Below are 19990 nucleotides of genomic sequence, written 5' to 3' on the forward strand. Positions count from 1 at the left end.
GACTGTAACCTTCAACAAGTAGTACATCGCAGGTGCATCTGCTTCTAAACCAACATGTTTGGTTGGTTTTAATATTGCCTGTAATTCGAAGGAGATTTATGTTCAAATAGTTTCCATGAAGTATGCTTGGTATGGAATCAGACTTTACAAGCTGAATGAGAGTTATACCTGGTATATATACAGTGGAGCAATTTAATGTAAACACTGGAAAAGATTCAGTACTGTACCCCCTTCTCTTCTCACCTCATATTTTAAGTCCTCACATCATGATAGAAGTGAATTAGTTTCTCCGGTTCAATGTGGATTGTCTTAACTTCATGCCAATATTAAATTGAAGAAATATTGTCCAAATATTGTCCACTTTTAGGAGAAGCAGAAACTCTGCAGGAAATACTGCCCTCCACCAGCATGAATTCAAATAAAGAAGGCCTTTAATATCTCCTGCTGCATCATTTTTGTGTTTTCTGAATAGGTCTCTGTGACACCAAAGTTTAAGGATTTGAAAATGTAATGGAAAATTGTAAAGTAATAAGGTGGAGTGCCCCATGTGCACATGTGACCACAAGCACATCTGGAATCTTGCACACTGGAATAAACACAGCTGTGTTTATCTGAATGTGTAGGACAGGTATTTATGCGCATGTACAAGGGACTCTTGCATTGCACATTCATACACACCAATGCAAAAGCTTGTCTTTTGAACTCAAGGTGATTGATTCGTTTTTATGATTTAAATTTTTGTGTGCAGTATAAGAAGATTAAAATGAACAATACCTCAACCAATTGTGATAGTCATATTTGTTTATATTTTATGCCCTAACAGATACATGATGTACTGTTGTGTTTCAGGGTGTCACCAGTCCCTAAGTTTCCCTGCAAAATACCCCCCTTAAAAATGACTCCCTTGAGCCAAAGTGATTCATGTCTCTTTTGGTTTTACAAAATATGTTTGCAAATTGATATAAGATAATGCAAAGTTCTTTAGTTAGTAAAACAAAGCATCTATATACATTCAAAGGCCATATGTATGGCATGCACACAGTATCTATATTTGCATTAAATTATTTTGCTGTTGTTTTAATGATTATAGATTAGTAATTCTTTCTTGTGGTTGATAAGTGTAAACTGTTTAATTATTATCTACTGATATTTAATTTTACTGTTTACTATTAGATTCTGATGGATTGTTGAATGTTGCTTTGTATGGTACAAGTTGCTTATTTTAAAGTTATTGTGACTTTTTATATTGGATCAGATTGTTACTATTATTGTTTGATGGTTTCTTGTTTTTTTATATGTGTTGGAAGCCACCCAGAGTAGTGGGTAATTTTTACTATTATTTTAAGTATAGTGGCAATGGTACAATTGTTTTCCATACATCTTTTGGGTGTTTTTTAAATGAATGTAGATGTTTAGCAAAAGTATCAACAGGCAGATGCAGAAATGCCTGGTGTTTCTACCTTTTTCATTTTCAGTATTCAAAGGAGATGTTGCACAGGAAAAATGAGTAGGTTTCAACTATGCATATAAAAAAGTAAATTTGAGCCAAAGTTAGTCTGTGTTCTTAATAAGGAGTAATCCCAAGCATATGTAGAGTGACTTTCTCTCACTTCACAGTAGTCACACACATCTACTTCCTGGAAATTTCATATCTATGAAAAGTGGTTTTCAGGAAAGTTGAGCTCTGTTTTCCCCCTTTTAGTCATTTAAAGCTCTGCTTAATAGTTACAATTTCCAATACCCAATAGCATCAGAAGCTTGGTTTGATGGCCTTGGTGAGCCACCATTGCTCTGAATTAGTACCCCCCCCCCCGACCACTGGTTTTGACTACAGCAAGTAGGTATTTTCTGCTCTTGTCCCTTTAGTAAAACAAACCTACAACCCTGGAATTAGGTCTGGGCATTACTGGTGTGTAACGTATTCTTAATGATTTTCACACAGCACTCTTTATATGCAGAGTTCCTTACAGTCATGTCTATCTCCTATGAATCTTGCCCACAGGTTTCACTGAAACCTTACTCATCCATTAGCCGCTGTAGTAAGGGAGAAAAGTGTAATAATCAACTCGATTTCAATTACCGTAGATGTTGACATGCATCGCTTGTCCATAGAATAAAATGCTTGACTTTAGTTGGATTATGGCTTGTATAGGTTCATAGAACATTTAGGGAATTAAGAATTTGGAGTTGCAAAATGTTAAAAGGCAACAGAATTGTATAAATCTAATTACTTATTCCTGAATCAAAAACATGGCTGAAGAATCTGAGAGTAATGTTGGACAAATTGTTGCAAAAGTTGCATATGCCCAAGAAAGCCAATAATTAATATAGTACCACTGTATATAGTAACAAAGCAACATTATAAAAATGATCAATAAACAGGATACCAAACGCCAAATGTTAAGAAGAATTAAAATATAGTATTAAATTCTCAGTATCAATCCAGTTTTAAACAGCGTGGTTTTTTAAAAAAGAAAATGAAGGAAATGTAAATAGAGCAGTACTTTGTAACATGAGAAATATATGCAGTTTTGGCAGGACTTTCCCCACATTTAAATAAGTGAATACTAAAATGCCCCCTGTGACCAATGCTGGCTGGTTGCCCAGTTGTATATGTTCCCAATATGCCCGCTTCCAAAACTCTGAAAATCTGCAGCCACAAGTCAAGCATTTAATGTCACAGAAAAACTTCACTCCATAACTTTGGGGATAGTTAAGCAAATACCAGAGACCATGAGGCCTGCAGAGATCTAGAAGAGTATGGTCCAACTAAGCGAGCTGTGAACAAATGACTGATACAGCTTTATGACCAGTGTGGGAGAAAAACTGAAGCTGATCATGATCCTCAAAAAAGGGCAGGGGGAATAAAGGAAACATGAGGGGACAAGAGGGGCGAGTGTAAAGAGTTGTGCTGTTTGGACAATTAAAGAAGAGAGTTGAGATAATGTCTGCATTACAAATTTGAGGTGCAATAATTATTTACCACAAAGAAAGCCTCCTTATACATAGTGGGACTTACTTCTGAGTAAACACACATAGGATTCAGCTGTTAAACTAATTTAACATTGATGTAATTCCTTTACCCTTTGTCCCTAACAAGAGAGAGGGCGTGTTCCTCAGCACATAATGACTGAGAATTAAGTTCAACGAATGCATGCCAAATTCCCCATTCCATATTAAGGCTAATATAATATGCCGAATGACCTCTTACATCTTTCCCAACAGGCTTCCCTGCTTTCTGTCACCCCATGCCACCTTTTTTTTGTTTGTTTGATGATAGAACACCCAACATAATAAAGAATTTTGCTCACTTCTTTGAGACATTTTATTTGCTCATAATAAAGGTATTGTGCTTTTCTTTCTTTCTCTTTCTTTCTTTCTTTCTTTCTTTCTTTTATCCAAAGGTCCAGTTAAACTCAGGGAAGTATTTCGAATTTTAAAAATGCTTGGGATTGTGCTGTAGGAATTACTTTGACCTCAGCCATACATCTGCCTCTCACCCTGAGTATCTATCTGTGCATGCGTGTCTGTTTGCAGGTCAAAAGAAATAACTGTTACAAGTCATAGAACTCGCCCCCTCCCCTGATTATTTTTTGTTGACATCCATGTTTCCAGGTGGGGGGTGGGGTGGGCACAACCATAAGGGATTTAATTTCAATCCTTTCTTCAGCAAGGCAGCATATCTTAAGTATTCCACTATATAGTAGAAAACATTAATAATGAGAGGATACTAGTTAACAGTTTTAAGAAGAACCCTAAAGCTGATATTAGGTACGTGGGTGGTGCTGTGGGTTAAACAACAGAGCCTAGGACTTGCCGATCAGAAGGTCGGCGGTACGAATCCCCGCAACGGGGTAAGCTCCCGTTGCTCGGTCCCTGCTCCTGCGAACCTAGCATGTCGAAAGCATGTCAAAGTGCAAGTAGATAAATAGGTACTGCTCCGGTGGGAAGGTAAACAGTGTTTCCATGCGCTGCTCTGGTTTGCCAGAAGCGGCTTAGTCATGCTGGCCACATGACCCGGAAGCTGTACGCCGGCTCCCTCGGCCAGTAAAGCAAGATGAGCTCTGCAACCCCAGAGTCGTCCACAACTGGACCTAATGGTAAGGGGGGCCTTTCCCTTTTTATAGCTGATGTTATTTCAGAGTCAAGTAGAAGCTGTTATTGCAAAGTGAAGTATTTATATGTTTTTGCATTTTATTTCTATTCTTCCAGGTCATTACAGCCCCAAGAAAATGTTTTGTCACATCGCCAGTCACAGCTGTTAAACTGATATTTTGAGGTTATTGATCTGGAGTTAGTACAGTCCAAGTCATGTGGAATTCTACTCAAAGAGCAACTATCCATTGCCTTTAGACACAATACAATTCCTGGAATACACATTTACCTGCAGCCATATTTTTCTTTGCCAGGTGCTATCTAGTTTGGAAGAAAGCAATTAAGGCTGCAATTCTATACCCACTTACCTGGGAGGAAGTGCCATTCAACTCAGTGTAGACATTCAACTCAGAGTAGACAGATGCATGATTGCATGAAAGTTTTATTTTTTTCCTAACAAAACCCTGCCATGTTGAGCGATAATAACTGACTGTGCTTTCCTTGATGGGGGGATAACTCATAATGGTGCAGCTGAATCACTACAATCGTCAATGTATTTACAAAATCCAGTCTAGTATCTTGAAGCTAAAATATTTTTATATCGTAGTTCCTTTAATTGTACACTGATTCTGACATTTTAAACTGCATTAAAGGGCATCATCTACAAATGTATCAAATCACTTCTAACAGACTTCGATTTGATAGTCCACTGAGAGAAAACTTGAGAGCATTCAATAGTGTCTCAAAATTTAAGTGGATAATGGACCTGTAGGACAAGTTGATTTTTAGCATATCAATATGGTATCTAGCACGCCTCATTAATCAAGTAAATCAAATAATAAATTATAGGGAAGACTCTCAGCCTAATTCAATATGATGCAAGACTCTTTAATGACTTTGCTTTAAAGTTAGACCTGTTGAAAAAGGTCTGAAATGGGGAACTACTTGTTGAGATATATTATGGATTTCTAGATTAATGTATAAGTAAGAACACGGTGGTATATTATTAGTAACTTACTGGATAATTTTCAGTGGATTTAAAAGTTTATGGAAAATGCTGACTCCAATATCCTGAAGCTGATGTGTTGCGCCATGCCCCCATGGCAGCCATTTTGTCATTCGGGCTCACAACACTCAAAATTTCACATGTCCACGGGTCCAAAAAGGTTAGAAACCCTTGTGCTATGCCATACATCTACTAAAGGGCACAAAATCCTTCAGAAGGAGACTTTCTAGGAGCACTCCTGAGCCTCAAATATATACAAATGGCAAACCATTTGGCCTTAAACCCCTAGCCTAGTACAATCAGATAAGATGCAAGCAGAGGATTGGAAAACCATAATCAGCATTTATCATAATAAATTGGGGTTCACTCTACTTCCCCTGCCAGGTCACCAGCATTTATCATAATAGTGGAACCAGGGGAAACAGCTGTGTAGGAAGCCACTCCCCCCCACCTGCACCCCACAAATGCATTTATTCTTTATTGACAACTAATTTCAGGTTCAAAAACTTTACTTCAAATTATCTCCATCTGTTTAAGACAGTTACCATTTCCAACAAGGGCTTGAGTTAGTCTACTACCTTTATTTATTCGAAAGAAAGACGATTTTCCCTGAAAAAGAACTCAACTCAAAGCACATCAAGAATACAGGGCAAAAAACTGCTCAGCTGTTTTTGTTGCCGCTTGTGTATTTGTTTCAGCACTTTTGATCTCTTTTGTTCTTAGATGCTTAGAAAGTTGAGGTAATTTTAATTTTTTGTATTTTAGCTTTTGTATGTTTTAAATTATGGGTTTTTCTTGATTTTATAGTTTTATCTTTTTGTAAACCGCTTTGAGGGTTGTTGTTTTAAACAATCAAGTAAGTGTATAAATTTTATGAAATAAATAAAATAAATGAATAGTTTTTCCAGTTTTGCAGTATCACTATATTCTTGCTAGTATCCTTTTCGCTGTATAAGCAGCTCAGTAGTAATGTTGGACAAATAGAAAGTAGATAGTTACCTAAGCCAATGACCTAGTGTTTGGTTGTCATTTGAAGATGGCAATCCAAGTGAAGTAAACCTGGTAAAGTTGCTATGATTCCCCTTCTGCCTTATTCCCAATGTAGACCTCACTCACCAGCTTGTTCCTGAGGTAGATCTTCACTCCCCACTTGCTTCCGAGGTAGATCTTCACTCGCCCCTTCTTCCCTGGCGGGAGACACCATTTTATGCTTCACTTCAAGCACCAAAATGTCTTGGGGCCAGGCCTGTACTATACTATACATAAAAGTTACCCAGTCTCACCTAAGCTTTGTTGAATTTTTGTTCAGTTCCCAACTTTGTTGGATACCTCATGTTTGCATTACACCTTGCCATGTGATAGTGGCTATTCCCATTGCAGCTACAGAACACTGTTTATGACGGTATGTTAACACGCTGCCGTTTGTGTCCTCCATGATAAGCCCCTACCGGCACTTGCAAGTCTTGCGATGAATTTAAACATTCCCCTCACAGACCTTTTAATGTTTGTATGAACACACACACCTATACCCAAGTGGTGAAAGAGAAGGAAGCTGACAGACATCAGCAGCTGAATATTTTCGCAGTGTGCAATTTGTTATTCACCACAGGGCTGCCATTCCCTCCCTTTTGAAGGCTCCCTACTTTCCCCTAGCCAAGTTGCTAAGCAACAGCTTGAGTCAACAATTGCCAACTGGGCTAGTGAAATGAAAGATTGGGGGGAGAAAGGGGGAGAAAAAGGACTCTGAAGGAGAAGGTTCCAACTTGTGAAGAGAATGATCCCGAAGCCTCAAGTAAAATACTTCAGAGAAAATGTGTGAGAGAATCTGGACTCCTGAGCCCGGACAGAGCTAGAGTAACATAAATTTAGGAGTATTTCACAGGCCCTCTCAGAGGCCCAAAGAGGCCTGACCCATTTTCAGCTTTTGTGGGCCCTAGCCACCACAAAAAATTAAAATTATGACACTCAATAACAAAATAAGGCACACACAAAAAAGAGAGAGTGGTTTGTTTACATAATCAGTTGTTCTGAGAGGAATATTAATCACCTATTACTGGGCCCTGTGTATTAGTATTTATGAACATAAAAACCTCTTGTGTTTTTATACTGCAAACCACTCTGTGATTCTCAAATGAACGGCGGTATATAAATTCAATAAATAGGATGGTGATGATGGTGGTGATGATTGGACCAAATCTACATAAATGGACAAAAAAAAGTCTTTTAACAAATTACACCTCTAATTTACTTCAATCTGCAGCTCTGTGCTTTAAGAGAGTGTCACATTTGGGCTCAATGCACAAGTTACGAAATTTATCAAATGCCAACAAATTAACAAGTGTCTAAATCTGAGGTTTCCTTTGAGCTTCAGGCCCAGGAAAAGGACTTCTAACTGATTAACTGATGATATATTGAAATTCAAAAGTTAATGCTAAATATGTTATATCTAAACCATGCTTGGCTTCTTCTTTTTGCAAACTGTTATAAACCAAACTCATTTTTCTTTACACTGTTTTGTTCCCTATTTTTGGTGAAGCTTGTTGCTAGGGCTCTTGCACATCCTGAACATGGTTCAGTGGTAGATTCCACCCAGGGAGAATCTGTTAAAATTATATTAACCAGAGGAGTAGAGCAGAATTATAACCCTATTAAAAGTAACCCCAAAGCTGATTCTGGAATACACTGGGTGTTGGGATTCAGACCCATTGTAGGTGGGCCTTGAGTCCGAGAGATGTCAGACAAATTTTTTGTCTCCCTGATTTTCAAGGATCAGATCTGATGCAGAAGATAGAAAACTACCATTTTGCACAAATGGCACATCTGTGTTACATTTCCTCCTGCTTACATTTGGTGCTGATCTGCAGTCTTATACAGCTCTGACCTGAAGGCTTGGGAAAAGCTAACAAAAGACCAAAGGGGAATGCAGTTACTGCTGTCTTCGCTGTCCTTCCACAGTTCCCTACAGCTGCTACTGGGCTCTGGTTATGGGACAGATCTTTGTATTGAGTTTGATGGTAAAAGTTCACTCCTAATTCAAAAAGCCTAATCACAGTAAGAGTGAGCCCTAGTCCTACACCTGCCACTAGCTAGCCTTCCTGCTGCTCCTGCAGTTCCTTTGAAACAAACAAAGCACCCACAGAATATATTTCCCTTCAAGAAGGGATGGTCTGAGAAAGCTACAGTCCCATATTCCCTAGCATGACAGCCAGAGAGCATGGGATTTGTAATTTCTGCTGTACTATTACCAGTTCTATTTGAGAGACCAAATGAGCTACAAATTTCATGTCCTTGTAGGAAATTACACTCTCAGGATTACCATTTCCAGTTAACAAGAGATTCAGCAATACCTTCGCTAACCTTAACGCACCCTTATTGACACTCGATAATCCCTCTTCTTAAAGGAAATGGGTTTTCACTACAGGAGAGTAAGATAAAAAGGAGAGGGATCCACTTGTTTTTTCAGCTCTTCTTTTGATCACTTAGACACAAGCGCTCAAACACTCGCAGTGAAAGCTCACAAAAACTTAGCTGAAATTGGGTCAAGACAAGATAATTTATAGGGATCATTTGATGCTTTCAGTGAACCATGTCAGATTCTTGAAAAATGTCATGCCTGGGGTATTCTCAAGGAAGGTTGTGACTGGATCAGGAATGGATTTTACCTCTTTAAAGTTAAGTGCTCGATTTTCTAAAACCAAAACAGGGAAGTGTTATATAGCACTTTCAGTCATATAAACTTAATCCATGTACCAAAGAGCCAAAACTCTATGAAGATAAAACTAATGTGTGGGTGTGAGGAACAGCAGCATAACTTAATAGTTTATCCTCCAAGATAATGACTCTCATGCTTTTCTGTTTCCCTACATAGCACCTAGGCCAAATGGTCCATTACTGAAGTAGCAACCACAACAAACATAGACCTTCCATCTGTTACAGTACTTACATTTGAAAACTGAAATAACTGTAATGTAATTCAAAACAAAGTGTTCAGTTAATGTTTAAAAGTGCTTTGTGGGTGACAGTTGTTTCCAAGAATGACACATCTACCCCATGCCAAACTTCCTTGCACTTCAATGCAACAACATTTATATTGGTGCTCTGTAAACAATAACAATAACAAATGGAAATTCTGCTGACCATTTAAAATGTTAACAGTCTAGGCTACTGTATACATGATTCATGTTCTCCTATCATGTGTCCATTACTTGCAGGGAGCCAAAAGCAGTTCCAGATTTGGATTTTTAAAAAGAAACCAAAATCAGAAACAGGAAAGCTTATCCATCCAATTTTTCTACATGCAGATGCTCTTCTGAGCTCACCTCAAGCTGAATGGAAAGGAGCTGTGTAAACATTGTCTCATCGGATTACTGTACAACTTTACCATTTTGTAGTACACCAAACTTCCAACAAGTAAGTTGCATTTCATCTCTAAATGCTGGTGACATACAGGTTTCCAAAATGGCCCTGGTAGCTTCTGAAAGTCATGCCGAAACACTATTCAAAATCTGCAGCCTCCCTGTGTTTTGAGTATCCCTTAGGGAAAATTAAATTCACACAAGTGCATCTGCATGTTGGAATGTGGGTTAGGTGAATTTACACAGAATTGAGTTGTTTCCAGATTACCTGTTTATTTGTTGTTCCTCCTGATTTGTTTGCAGGGAAATTCAACGACATTGAAAATGCATTCTGATTTGTTTTCAGGGATGGTTTTACATGAAACTGTAATGGAAATGCAGAAGAACTTTGTATTGTGAGGAGTTTGTGCTGTACAGCAGTGGCTCATCACATGCCCTAGAACACTTTAATTAGCCAGCTGCATTTGTTATCTTTTTAAGATACCAGCTGATAAGTGGCTAATTTCTTGCTTAGTCACTGGCAGCTCCTAGGAGGGTTTCATAGCACTGGTACCTAGTTTATGTTCATAAGATGTGAAAGGAGCTTGGAAATTCTACTCTGCAAACTTCAGCACAGAAGGTGCTATATTCTGGCCATTACAGGTGTTTGTCCATTGTTGCTTTTGAGAGAGATGTAAACTGTCTGTCTTTTGCTTTTAATTTGCTATTTGGTCCTTGTTTGTTTGTGGTTTTTCTCATCCTGCCCGTATATAAATCTGTCTATCAAGGATTAAAGTGTGCTCTTTGTCTTGTCCGAATTAAAACAAAAACAAAAAACTCTTCTCTCAGCAGAACACAAGCAAATGTTATTCCACACTTTCCAATGCATTTTCTTATCACAAAAAGAGCAGAACTTTCATGTAAGAGCTCCCAATCAACTTCAATTGCAGAAACTTCATTTGCTGATATGGGATTGAATCCTACCTGCAAACAGTGACAATCTGGAAATGCTCTTGGTCACGTGGCAAAATGACAGTGAGCTATATGCTTGCAGACTCATTCCCTCTTTTACCGCACCTTTGCCCTATAGCAATCTTGTTATATGAAATAGTCCTTGAACTTGTTTTCCCCCTAACTTTTGAGAGAGATGGATTGTTTCTGAGAAATTATACCTACAGTCAGTGCTTTTTTTCCTTAGAAAAAATAGGTGCTGGTACTGACCGTGATGTTGTTACATTAAGTGCCACACTTTTTAACAACCAAAAAAGAGACGCCAGTACTGCATACAGTGGAATTTCCAAAAGAGGGCTAAAGTATACCTCCACCTCCTCTATTTCCCTTCCCTCTATTTTCCTGTTGTTGGGGAAAGGGGGTGGTTTCCAACTGAAATGGGAACATTCTGCATCTGATATCAACCATAGACTTAATTGATTCAAAGTCAGACACTCTTCCCCATTCCTGTCTCACTTCTTTTTCTGTATACGTACACACAGTTGTTACCAGCCTTCTGCAAGCACACAGGTCTTTGCCAAGCAATTTTCATGTGTATTTTAGTTTCTTTTTTATTTTAATTTATCAAGTTACATACCTATTATGCACTCAAGTCCCCTGAGTATGTAAAAAAAACCCAAAAAACCCTTGTGTAGTCCTATTTCATTTCATTGAACCTTTTTGTGTAATCCCATTTCATTGGCAGTACACCGATAATGTACTTGTGTGGTTGAATGCCTGTTAGAGAGAATATACATAATAGGGACTGTAAACCTACATAATTTTTTTGTGCTTGTTTGCTCCACAAACATCTTTCAGTAAGGCATGTGTTGTAGTTCCAACTTTATATTCTCAGAGTTGCTGTTCAACTCAAGAAACAACTTGTGTACAGATTGCAAGATTCTTACACATGCTGAAGCTTTCCAGATGTGTACATTCCATTCTGTATCATATAAAAATGGTCTGTTTCATATTCAGGAAATTAGTTCTCAATTAACAGATCACTAATGAATCCAATCTCCAGTTGTCATGTCTTCACACACAAGTGCAACTTTTAAAAAAGGATCAGAACTGGCCCGAATAATAATCCAGATTTGGGCTCCTGAAAGGTTCCCATGCAGTCTTGGGCTTCCATGGTGCTGCAGCTGAAGAGGAAGCAGTCAAGGATGAGAGGCAGGGGTGTGCTCCCCACTCTCAACAGCATTCCCAGCTGCTCTACCCTTGGATTGCAGATTTAGATGGCTGGAAGGAGTGTGAATTGGAGAGGGTGGCAAGGTTTGGACGCAATGACATTTGGCTCCCCACATCTGCACTAAATAGTAGTCCCTACTGAACACACTGAGAACTGAGACATCTGAGTAAAGATGTAATGGATTGCACTGTAATACTGTTTATTCAGAATTAATCCCCATTGAAATGTGGGGATTACCACCCATGAAGGTGGTTTAAATATTTACTTAAGTACACTTACTGTACTTCAAAGTGTGTCCATTTGAAATTAATGAGATTTCCTTGCTTTTTATGGAAGCTAATGTCAGGTGCACTACCCACTAATGATATCCTTTGTATAAAGGGATAAATGCAGCACAGATGTATGGGGCTTGATCAATGTGGGAAGTTGAGTGAGAAATAGTAACGGGGTCTACTGAAATGGGTTTCCTGCCACTACCTTTCCTCAGCTTGAGCCAAACAGGCATATTGTCTCACCCACCACTCCTGTTATCAGTTGTAGGTCCCCTGGACTCTTAGAAAGTCCAGGAAGGGATCTTTTCATGCTTTTACTGATTGGCCATGGTGGGCAACTTTTGTACTTTCTTCAGGACACTGTTCTGGAGAGGGAGAAATTAATTTGCCTGATCTATGCTGTCACAACTATTGGTTCCAACTTCTGAGTTCAATGAATGTTGCCCACCAGTTCAATGGGAGAAGGGAGCCCTACTTAAATGATAATAGATGGCCCATTGGGAAGCATCCAGTTTCTCCTTGTGGTGCAGGAAGGCTTGGCCAAATAGAATGGCTAGAATTGAGCTGAAGACTCAGGTGTATTGTGGCAGGACAGTCAAGCCAACCTCACAGGAATTGCAAGTTGTCACACAGCTCTTCTCATTACTAGGATAGTTGTTGTTATGGTTCAAGTTATTATTTTGTTTTATTTTATTTAAGGTTTTATTAATTGGGAAAAGAAGGGGATACCAATATTTGAAGAATGGGCAGTTATAAACAAGGCAGAACATTAATAGTAGAATTAAAATATAAGCATATATGTATATATACACATACACATATACAATATATGCATATAAAAGATCACATATAGATCGTTATAATAAAAAGATCACAGCACCAGCCCTTTCCTTAAATGTAAGTGGTCCTAATAGAGAATAAATTCCAAAGGGCTGATTGAGCAAGCTGCTGATTCTGTAGGTTCACTCTATATGTATATAAAAACAGTCATAAAAACAGGAAGAATAAAATTAAAAAATAATAAAATAAGAATCATGATGATAATAGAAATCTTAAAAAGAATGAATGGTGTAAAATATATTCCATAGGGCAATATAAGGGTCATATTTCTACTATTTATACCCAATATTCATAAATGTTGCAAAAAAACCAACCCTCATATTTAGTGGAACTGTGCCAGCCATGAGATTGTTTGGTCATATAAATCACAAATGGCTCCCAAGCAGAGGTAAAGTCAGAGGAGCTGAAGATGTGCAGGCAGGCGCTGTGTAAGACCTTCCTATGTAAATAATTGGTCACCATATTTGGAGCCAGGGAGGAAATTGCCTGCAGACAAATTGGGCCCATCTGGAGGTTTTGCCTACCCCATAATAATAGTCACAACTTGTTGGCAGATAAGGCATTGGGTTGGATCCTTAGTCTAGGATCTCCTGGAGGGACTGCCCCTATTTGATGTATGTCATAGGGAGATCCTTAACTCAGGATCAACCCTGTAAAATAATCAAGCAGCAGTCTGATTGATTCAGGATACATACCAACTGCTTTCACTAAAGCCTACTTACATCTGTAATCAGAGGTGCCAGTTTCTCCAAAGGATTGGGGAGTGGGGACACAATGTTGCATGACATCCTCGGAACAATGAGAGGGCCCAGCCCTCTCCAAAATATATATATGTTTGGGGGCCCAAAACTGCCTCGGCCCCTAGCAGTCGGCACCTGTCACTGTAATAAATAAAGTTGTGGTCTATTCAAACCCAATATGTTTGTCTTGTAGGTTTGTTGTCTCTTCCCATGCTTTGGGCCTCACCGGCCACAGGTTTCCTGCACAAAGATGTGGCCTATTTAATTCCAGTATGGGGTCCATTTCTTTCTTTAAAAGCGTGTTCTCCTTCATGGAGAGCACGTGTTACGATGGGGTCTGACAGGCCACCCCTCTGTTGCTGGGTGGGATCGTATAGATGGCCATAGCAGTGATTGGTCTGTTTGAGTTACTGGGGAAATTTTGATGTTGCCAATTCGTGGGATGGACCAAGGATTTTATATACAGAGCACGCAGCATTGAGAGTTCTCTTTTGCTGTGTGCACCAGGTCCATTTCTTTCTTACAATCAGCAACACTTCATTATTGCTATTGCATAATATGCATTGTTCTTGTCAGACAGTTGGAAAAACTGAACAGAATATGCAGGAAATGTAAAGGCCTTAACATTACTATTGTTGGTTTCATGAATATATTCATTTATCCCTACTTTTGAGTGCCCCAGTGAGAAATGGCATTGTTGAATACAATGCAGTGATTAGTGTGAACACTAAACCTAGTTGTGTAATATACTGAGTATTATTTATATAAATTGTGACATTTTAAAAGAAGAGATTAAATTTCAATTTTCCCTTCGAAAGTAATGTAGAAACCTTAAAACTCAGTCTTAATGGAGGGGTTTTCTTTAGTACTTGTTTCACAGGAGAAAGCTGCTGCTAATGCTATTACCAAGAGCAATAGTATCAAGACTTCACCTTCCATCAACACATTGCATAATTAACTTATGGAATTCATTGCCACAAAATGTGGCAAGCAGCACTAGCTTAAATGTCTTTATAAATAATCCATATAGGTGATTTATTATTTATAATATAATGGCTTTAAAAAAGGATAAGATAAATTCCTGGAGGACAGACATATCAATGGCTGTTGGCCATGATGTAGCAGAATACTGAACAATTTGCGACCTGATTACCAGATGCTAGGATCAAGCAATATCTGATGGCTACTGCCATCATATCACACTTGTGGGCATCTGTCTGGTCTCCATTTGAGACAAAATGGTAGCCTAGGTCTGATCAAGCAAAACAATTATTATTTTTATGGAGTATTATTTTCCATTTGTGAATAGTATCACCACACTCAAAGTCACCAATAACCTTGGCTTATCTTCCATTTTGCTTTTATTGTTAATCAGCATTAGCTTGTCTACATCATGTCGTGTTTTCTTGAGGGAGGGGGAAAAACTCCTGTAAGATTGTCTCCGTTTGAACAGCTAAAGACTCTCCTCCTGCAAGAGAGGGGAGTGGTTGTGGTTGGGAGCTGGACTCCGCCTCAAGCAGGGGGCGTTAGCCCCCTGCCTCCCACTCACCAGGCTGGCGCCCACACCCACAGGCAGGCATCCAACCAGGTCCCTGCGAGGGGGCGTGTTTAGCAGCCTAAATTGCTGCGGCACCAGCCTTCCGGCCTCACTTTTCGTCGTCCCATCGCGAGTCACCCACCCTCCACTCCCTTAGAGCTCAGGGTCTCAGTTTTCTTTTGGTCTTGCTATGGACCTTAGGTTGGTCGCCCTGGTTGTCCGGGGGGCTTGGTAGGAATTTTTCCATTTGGCATTAGGCTTTTTGGTTTTTTCGCCTACCTCGTAGCAATCGTCACAACTTTTGTGGTATTGGTGGGTAGGTTAGGCATTGGAATAATGTGGTGTGGTGTGTTGAAGGGCTAGGTGTGGCCATTGCCTGCGCCTTCAATTTTGGGTATTCCGTTAAAGGAATCCGGCGGTCGTGTATTCTGTCCGATGCCTGCGTGGCAGAAGGCCATGGCACGACCCTCGGTGACATCAGGGGAGAGCTTATAGTTGGATTAACATCAACCACCTACTGGTGAATAAACCCCCCTGTTTTAGACTCACCCCTCTCTGAGGGGGTGGAGTCAGATGATGTAATCCAATGCCTAAACCAATACCTTTTCACTTGCTGTAGTCAATAAAGTTGTGGCCTTTTCTTGCCCATTTACCTTATATCACATGTCCTTGTGTTTTCATTCCACTACGCGGGGATCGGGTCCTCGCACCACAACAACTTTTCCATACCTCACTTGTGCAGTGTAACTTTTCCCCAGATTAGACTTTAATTAGACTTTAATCAGATTTTGACCTGTTTTCAGGAGGTAATTTAATTATTGTTTGGTTTTATAGTAATGTTATATATCTGATGTTAGCTGCCCTGAGCCTGGGGAGGGCAGGATATAAATAAAAGCTTATTATTATTATTAGCTGCTCACAGCACTTCCCTGGCTCATCCCTTTGACCTTGTCATTTACTTCTGATTTTCCACTACCCTGGTTTCCATAAAGAACAAATTACTTGGGGGGTTTTTGTCTTTTGAGTCATTCCAGGCTACTCCAGTTTCGTCACCTGCTTAGCTGCAGTGTTAGGTGCTTTGCTAGTCTGTAGTATTTCCTATAACGCCAACATGAGTATAGCCAAGGGGGATGGGGGGCAGCTGCCCCCCCTAAATCAAGTAAATAAATAAAAATACTTCACTGAGGTTCTGCCTCACTCAACCTAAAGCCTGCCCCCTCCCCCCCAAAAAAAACCAAACCCTGGCTACACCCATGAATGCCAACAGGGAAACCTCCAGTCGCCATGCCTTGCAGAGTAATCCCATGGTGCTGGTAGCGGCTAAGCCAGAGTTAATGCTGGTACAGCAATCACTAGCCTAAAGTTCAACAATTTGTACATGAGGCAAGAGAGAGATTGACCAGTCCTTTTACAGAGCCCTCCAGCCCTTCCCAAGATCCCACTAGAACCCTGAGAGGAAGAAGCTCCATGAGGTGCCAGGAAGGGGAATTGCCTCCACTGGCCATGGTGGCATCTGTCCCATCCCTCAATCCAACTCCTGTTTCAAGGCTTCACTGGAATCCTGAGATAGGACACCTGTGTGGGTTTTGAGAAAACAAGTTGTCAGAGCCACCCGAGGTCCCAGCTCACAAGAGACCAAAATCCAGTCCAAGTTATATACAAAAGGTTTTATTGAAGATCATTGTTGTCGTCACATCCAAGCTCCGTGGCTCAGCATCTGTTACCCTTAGATGTTTGAAGTCCCCTCTGAGTCAGTCCCGCCCCTGCACCAGCTTAAGAGGCTTGTACTGCTCCACCTTTTCCTCTCCTTCCTTTTCCGCAGGGTCTTCCTGCCCCCCTGTGCTCCCTCCCTTCGGGACTCCCCCGAGGCTGAGTCTTCTGACGCCTGCTCCCCCCTCCTTCGTGCTTTGGGACCAGGCTCCTCCTCAGGGCTCTCCTCATTTCCGCGCGCCTCCACATTTGAACTTGGCGCGCGTACGTTGCTTCTGACCTTCCTTTCGACCGTTACGCTACTCTCGGTACTACACTCCTCCCCTTCCTGCAGGACGTTCTGCTCCGAACTCCTTCCCCTCTCTGCTCCCTGTTCTGCTCCTCCTGACACACTGGTAACTCCACCCCCTTCACTCCGTTCCGACGGAGAGGCCGGTCCCGATCTCCAACCCCCACTGGGGATTCCCTCTTCGTTCCCCTGCTTCTGACTGCTTCCCTCTCTACTGCCCCTTGGCCTGACCAGGGGGGCTCCTTTTTGGGAATCCTCGGATTCACTTGACGGACTCACTGACAACCTCGGGTCATCGTCGTCCTCTTCCTCGTCACCCTGGGACCCCTCCCCCTCGCTCTCTGTCCCTGAAACCCTGACACAAGTGTTTACACTTTCCACTTCGTTGTGAACCTTGGCAGTTTGGAGAAAGTGTCTTTTTTCATAATTACCCACTAATGTACTCTGGGTTCTATGCAAATGAGAAAAGAGTGGCGTCGTCCTATTCCCTGTTAGAAGATGCATCTTCTAGAGATGGAGGGGTGGGTGTCTGTCTGTGACTGCCTATGGTCTCCAGTGAGAGTGTTTATCCTTACGTCACCACTTTTGCAGGCATGATATTATGCCATTGCTTCAGATGGGAGCAAGTGATGAGAGGGTTCCAATTATTATTATTATTTTATTTATTGGATTTATATACCACCCTTTATCTGCAGGTCTCAGGATAGTTAGCTTTCATTCTTCCCTTGCCATATCACCATTCATATCACTTTTGGCCCTACTCCTAACAGGGAGTAAGCACAAGTGAATTCAGTAGGACTTAACTTCTAGTAGATATGGTTAGGAATTAACTGTAAGGCTGCAATCTTATGCACACCTACTTGGGTTGGAAACAACTTCCATTGAAGTCAGTGAGGATTATTTCTGAGTAGACATGCATAGGATGGAATTGGAGAGATTGATACACTGGGAGGGGCTGCTTGGTTATATTAGTATTATTTACTTATTCTGGCATTGCTTTGTCTGCATCTCCAGTCTATCCATTGTATCTTTCTGTTATGGGTTTTTAAGGGGTGTGGGTGTGGCTGTGTTATACTAAACTTTGTCTAATGAGGCAACCTATATCTTAGGCACTATTAATGGTAACAGTTTGTTTTAATAACAAGTGTTTAAAAAACCTTTATTTTATATGGTATCTGATGGATCATGTAAATTGTAGCATGTTTTTATCGTTTTCTCTAGGGACTAGTTGTTAAATCTAAACAGTTTCCTCTGTGAACTAATTATCTGGTATAAGCAGCTGCTTCAGTAATCTGGGAAAGTAGAAGCAGAGAGTGAGTTGTAGTAGTAATAGCAATGACAATAATATATAAGTAGCTAGATGTTCAAACGGCTATGTGCTTAACTAACCAACAGAAGGGCATAATTTTTAAAATAACTGATTAAAGATGCTGCCACATTAACTGCTTAACACTTAACTGCATTCACATAATAGAGATGTAACTTTAAAAAATGCTCTGAGCATCTCTCCAAAGACAACTAATGTATGTTTTCAGCTCACTCGGGATGCCTTTTATGAGATATAAACAAATTGGCACCATAAGGAGCTGAGTTTTATTGCTATCTCTCTGCTAACAATATCTTATTCCTCAGGGTTTCCCATGCACCTTGAGACCAACATGAATTCAAATCCAATTAAGACAACTTTCAGTTTGCTGGTCTAAACAAATGAATGAAATCTCTCACTGTCCCCCAGTGGGTGTAAGGCTCCCCTCCAGTACACTCCATAGGCTGTGCCTACTGGCCCACCCATGATTATATATTGTTTTATTTCTAGTAATATAAGTAAAGCCCTGCACCACATGCTATGGAAGAAGTTACTGTTCCACACACAGCAGCACACTCATTGTAGAGAATTCTGATGCAGCATTAAATTTCAATAATCTCTCATCACTCTTTTTGTTTCCAGGTTTGGCCATGTGAAGCATCCAAGCATTTTTTTCAATCCTTCTTGAAAAAGAAAGGTATACATAGTTTATAGCTGGCCACTTTTTTCCATACTTCTTTGATATATAAGATTATACCAAATATCCTGGGTTTTCAAAATACAGTGGTACCTCTGGTTAAGTACTTAATTCATTCCGGAGGTCCATTCTTAACCTGAAACTGTTCTTAACCTGAAGAACCTTAACCTGTTCTTAACCACTTTAGCTAATAGGGCCTCCCACTGCTGCCTTGCCACCGCCACACGATTTCTGTTCTCATCCTGAAGCAAAGTTCTTAACCCAAGGTACTATTTCTGGGTTAGCGGAGTCTGTAACCTGAAGCGTATATAACCTGAAGCGTATGTAACCCGAGGTACCACTGTATTATGCTTCCAGACATGTATAGATTATGGAATTGGTGCTGCTCATGCAAATTTGTTGCTGTTCCCACATGTCATCGTCAACAACAGAATGCTAGCCTGCATTTCCCCCCATTTAATCCATATTTACCCTTTCTATGGAATATCTGATAAGTAGGGTTTTTTTAAAATGTTGCCAAAGACTCGCTTACAATATCCGAAGTTGCTTGCAACATTGAGTCCACATCTGGAAGAACTCATTGTTTCTCAACAGTTCAATTGGTACAGCAATTAAAGAGGCTACTTAGGAAGTCTGTAGAATCTCTTCCTTTTGAAGAGTCGGAGCCGGGCTATACTTAAGCCTCTGTCTGGGATGTTAGGTAATGGGCATCATATTCAAGGGGAAGACACTGGATGCCTTCCAGTTCTCGTTTCTTCTGTATACTTCTGTGATTCTTCTCACAAAAAGAGTTAGGAAGTAATGAACTTTCCTTTAATCACAGTATTCTGTCACATTGAAAGAAAGAACAGAAGCTCAGTGATTTAGGTTGCAATCCAATGCGCAATCCAATGTAAACTCCATTAAGTTAAATCAGAAGCTATAATCTAGGTGTTGGATTATTGCAATCAATGCTGTTTCCATCCTGCTACACTTCAGCTTC

At 40.2% G+C, this 19990-nt stretch overlaps 1 protein-coding gene across 3 annotated transcripts in view; it reads left to right on the forward strand.

The window, feature by feature from the left end:
• Positions 1 to 6784: 6784 nt before the first annotated feature.
• Positions 6785 to 19990, forward strand: part of GNAL (G protein subunit alpha L) — a 171929-nt gene continuing 158723 nt past the window's right edge. The window contains exons 1-2 of one of the 3 annotated variants that reach the window (XM_083746799.1): positions 6785 to 6893; positions 9313 to 9511. In XM_083746799.1, coding sequence (XP_083602925.1) covers positions 9431 to 9511 — 81 coding nt within the window. In that variant the 5' untranslated portion in view covers positions 6785 to 6893; positions 9313 to 9430. Of the gene's footprint in view, positions 6917 to 9312; positions 9512 to 19990 lie in introns of all 3 variants that reach the window. The other 2 variants (XM_083746800.1, XM_083746801.1) reach the window with 2 other exon arrangements.

The sequence above is a fragment of the Podarcis gaigeae genome, assembly GCF_964106915.1.
Source record: "Podarcis gaigeae genome assembly, chromosome: 7".
NCBI classification, from domain to species: domain Eukaryota; kingdom Metazoa; phylum Chordata; class Lepidosauria; order Squamata; family Lacertidae; genus Podarcis; species Podarcis gaigeae.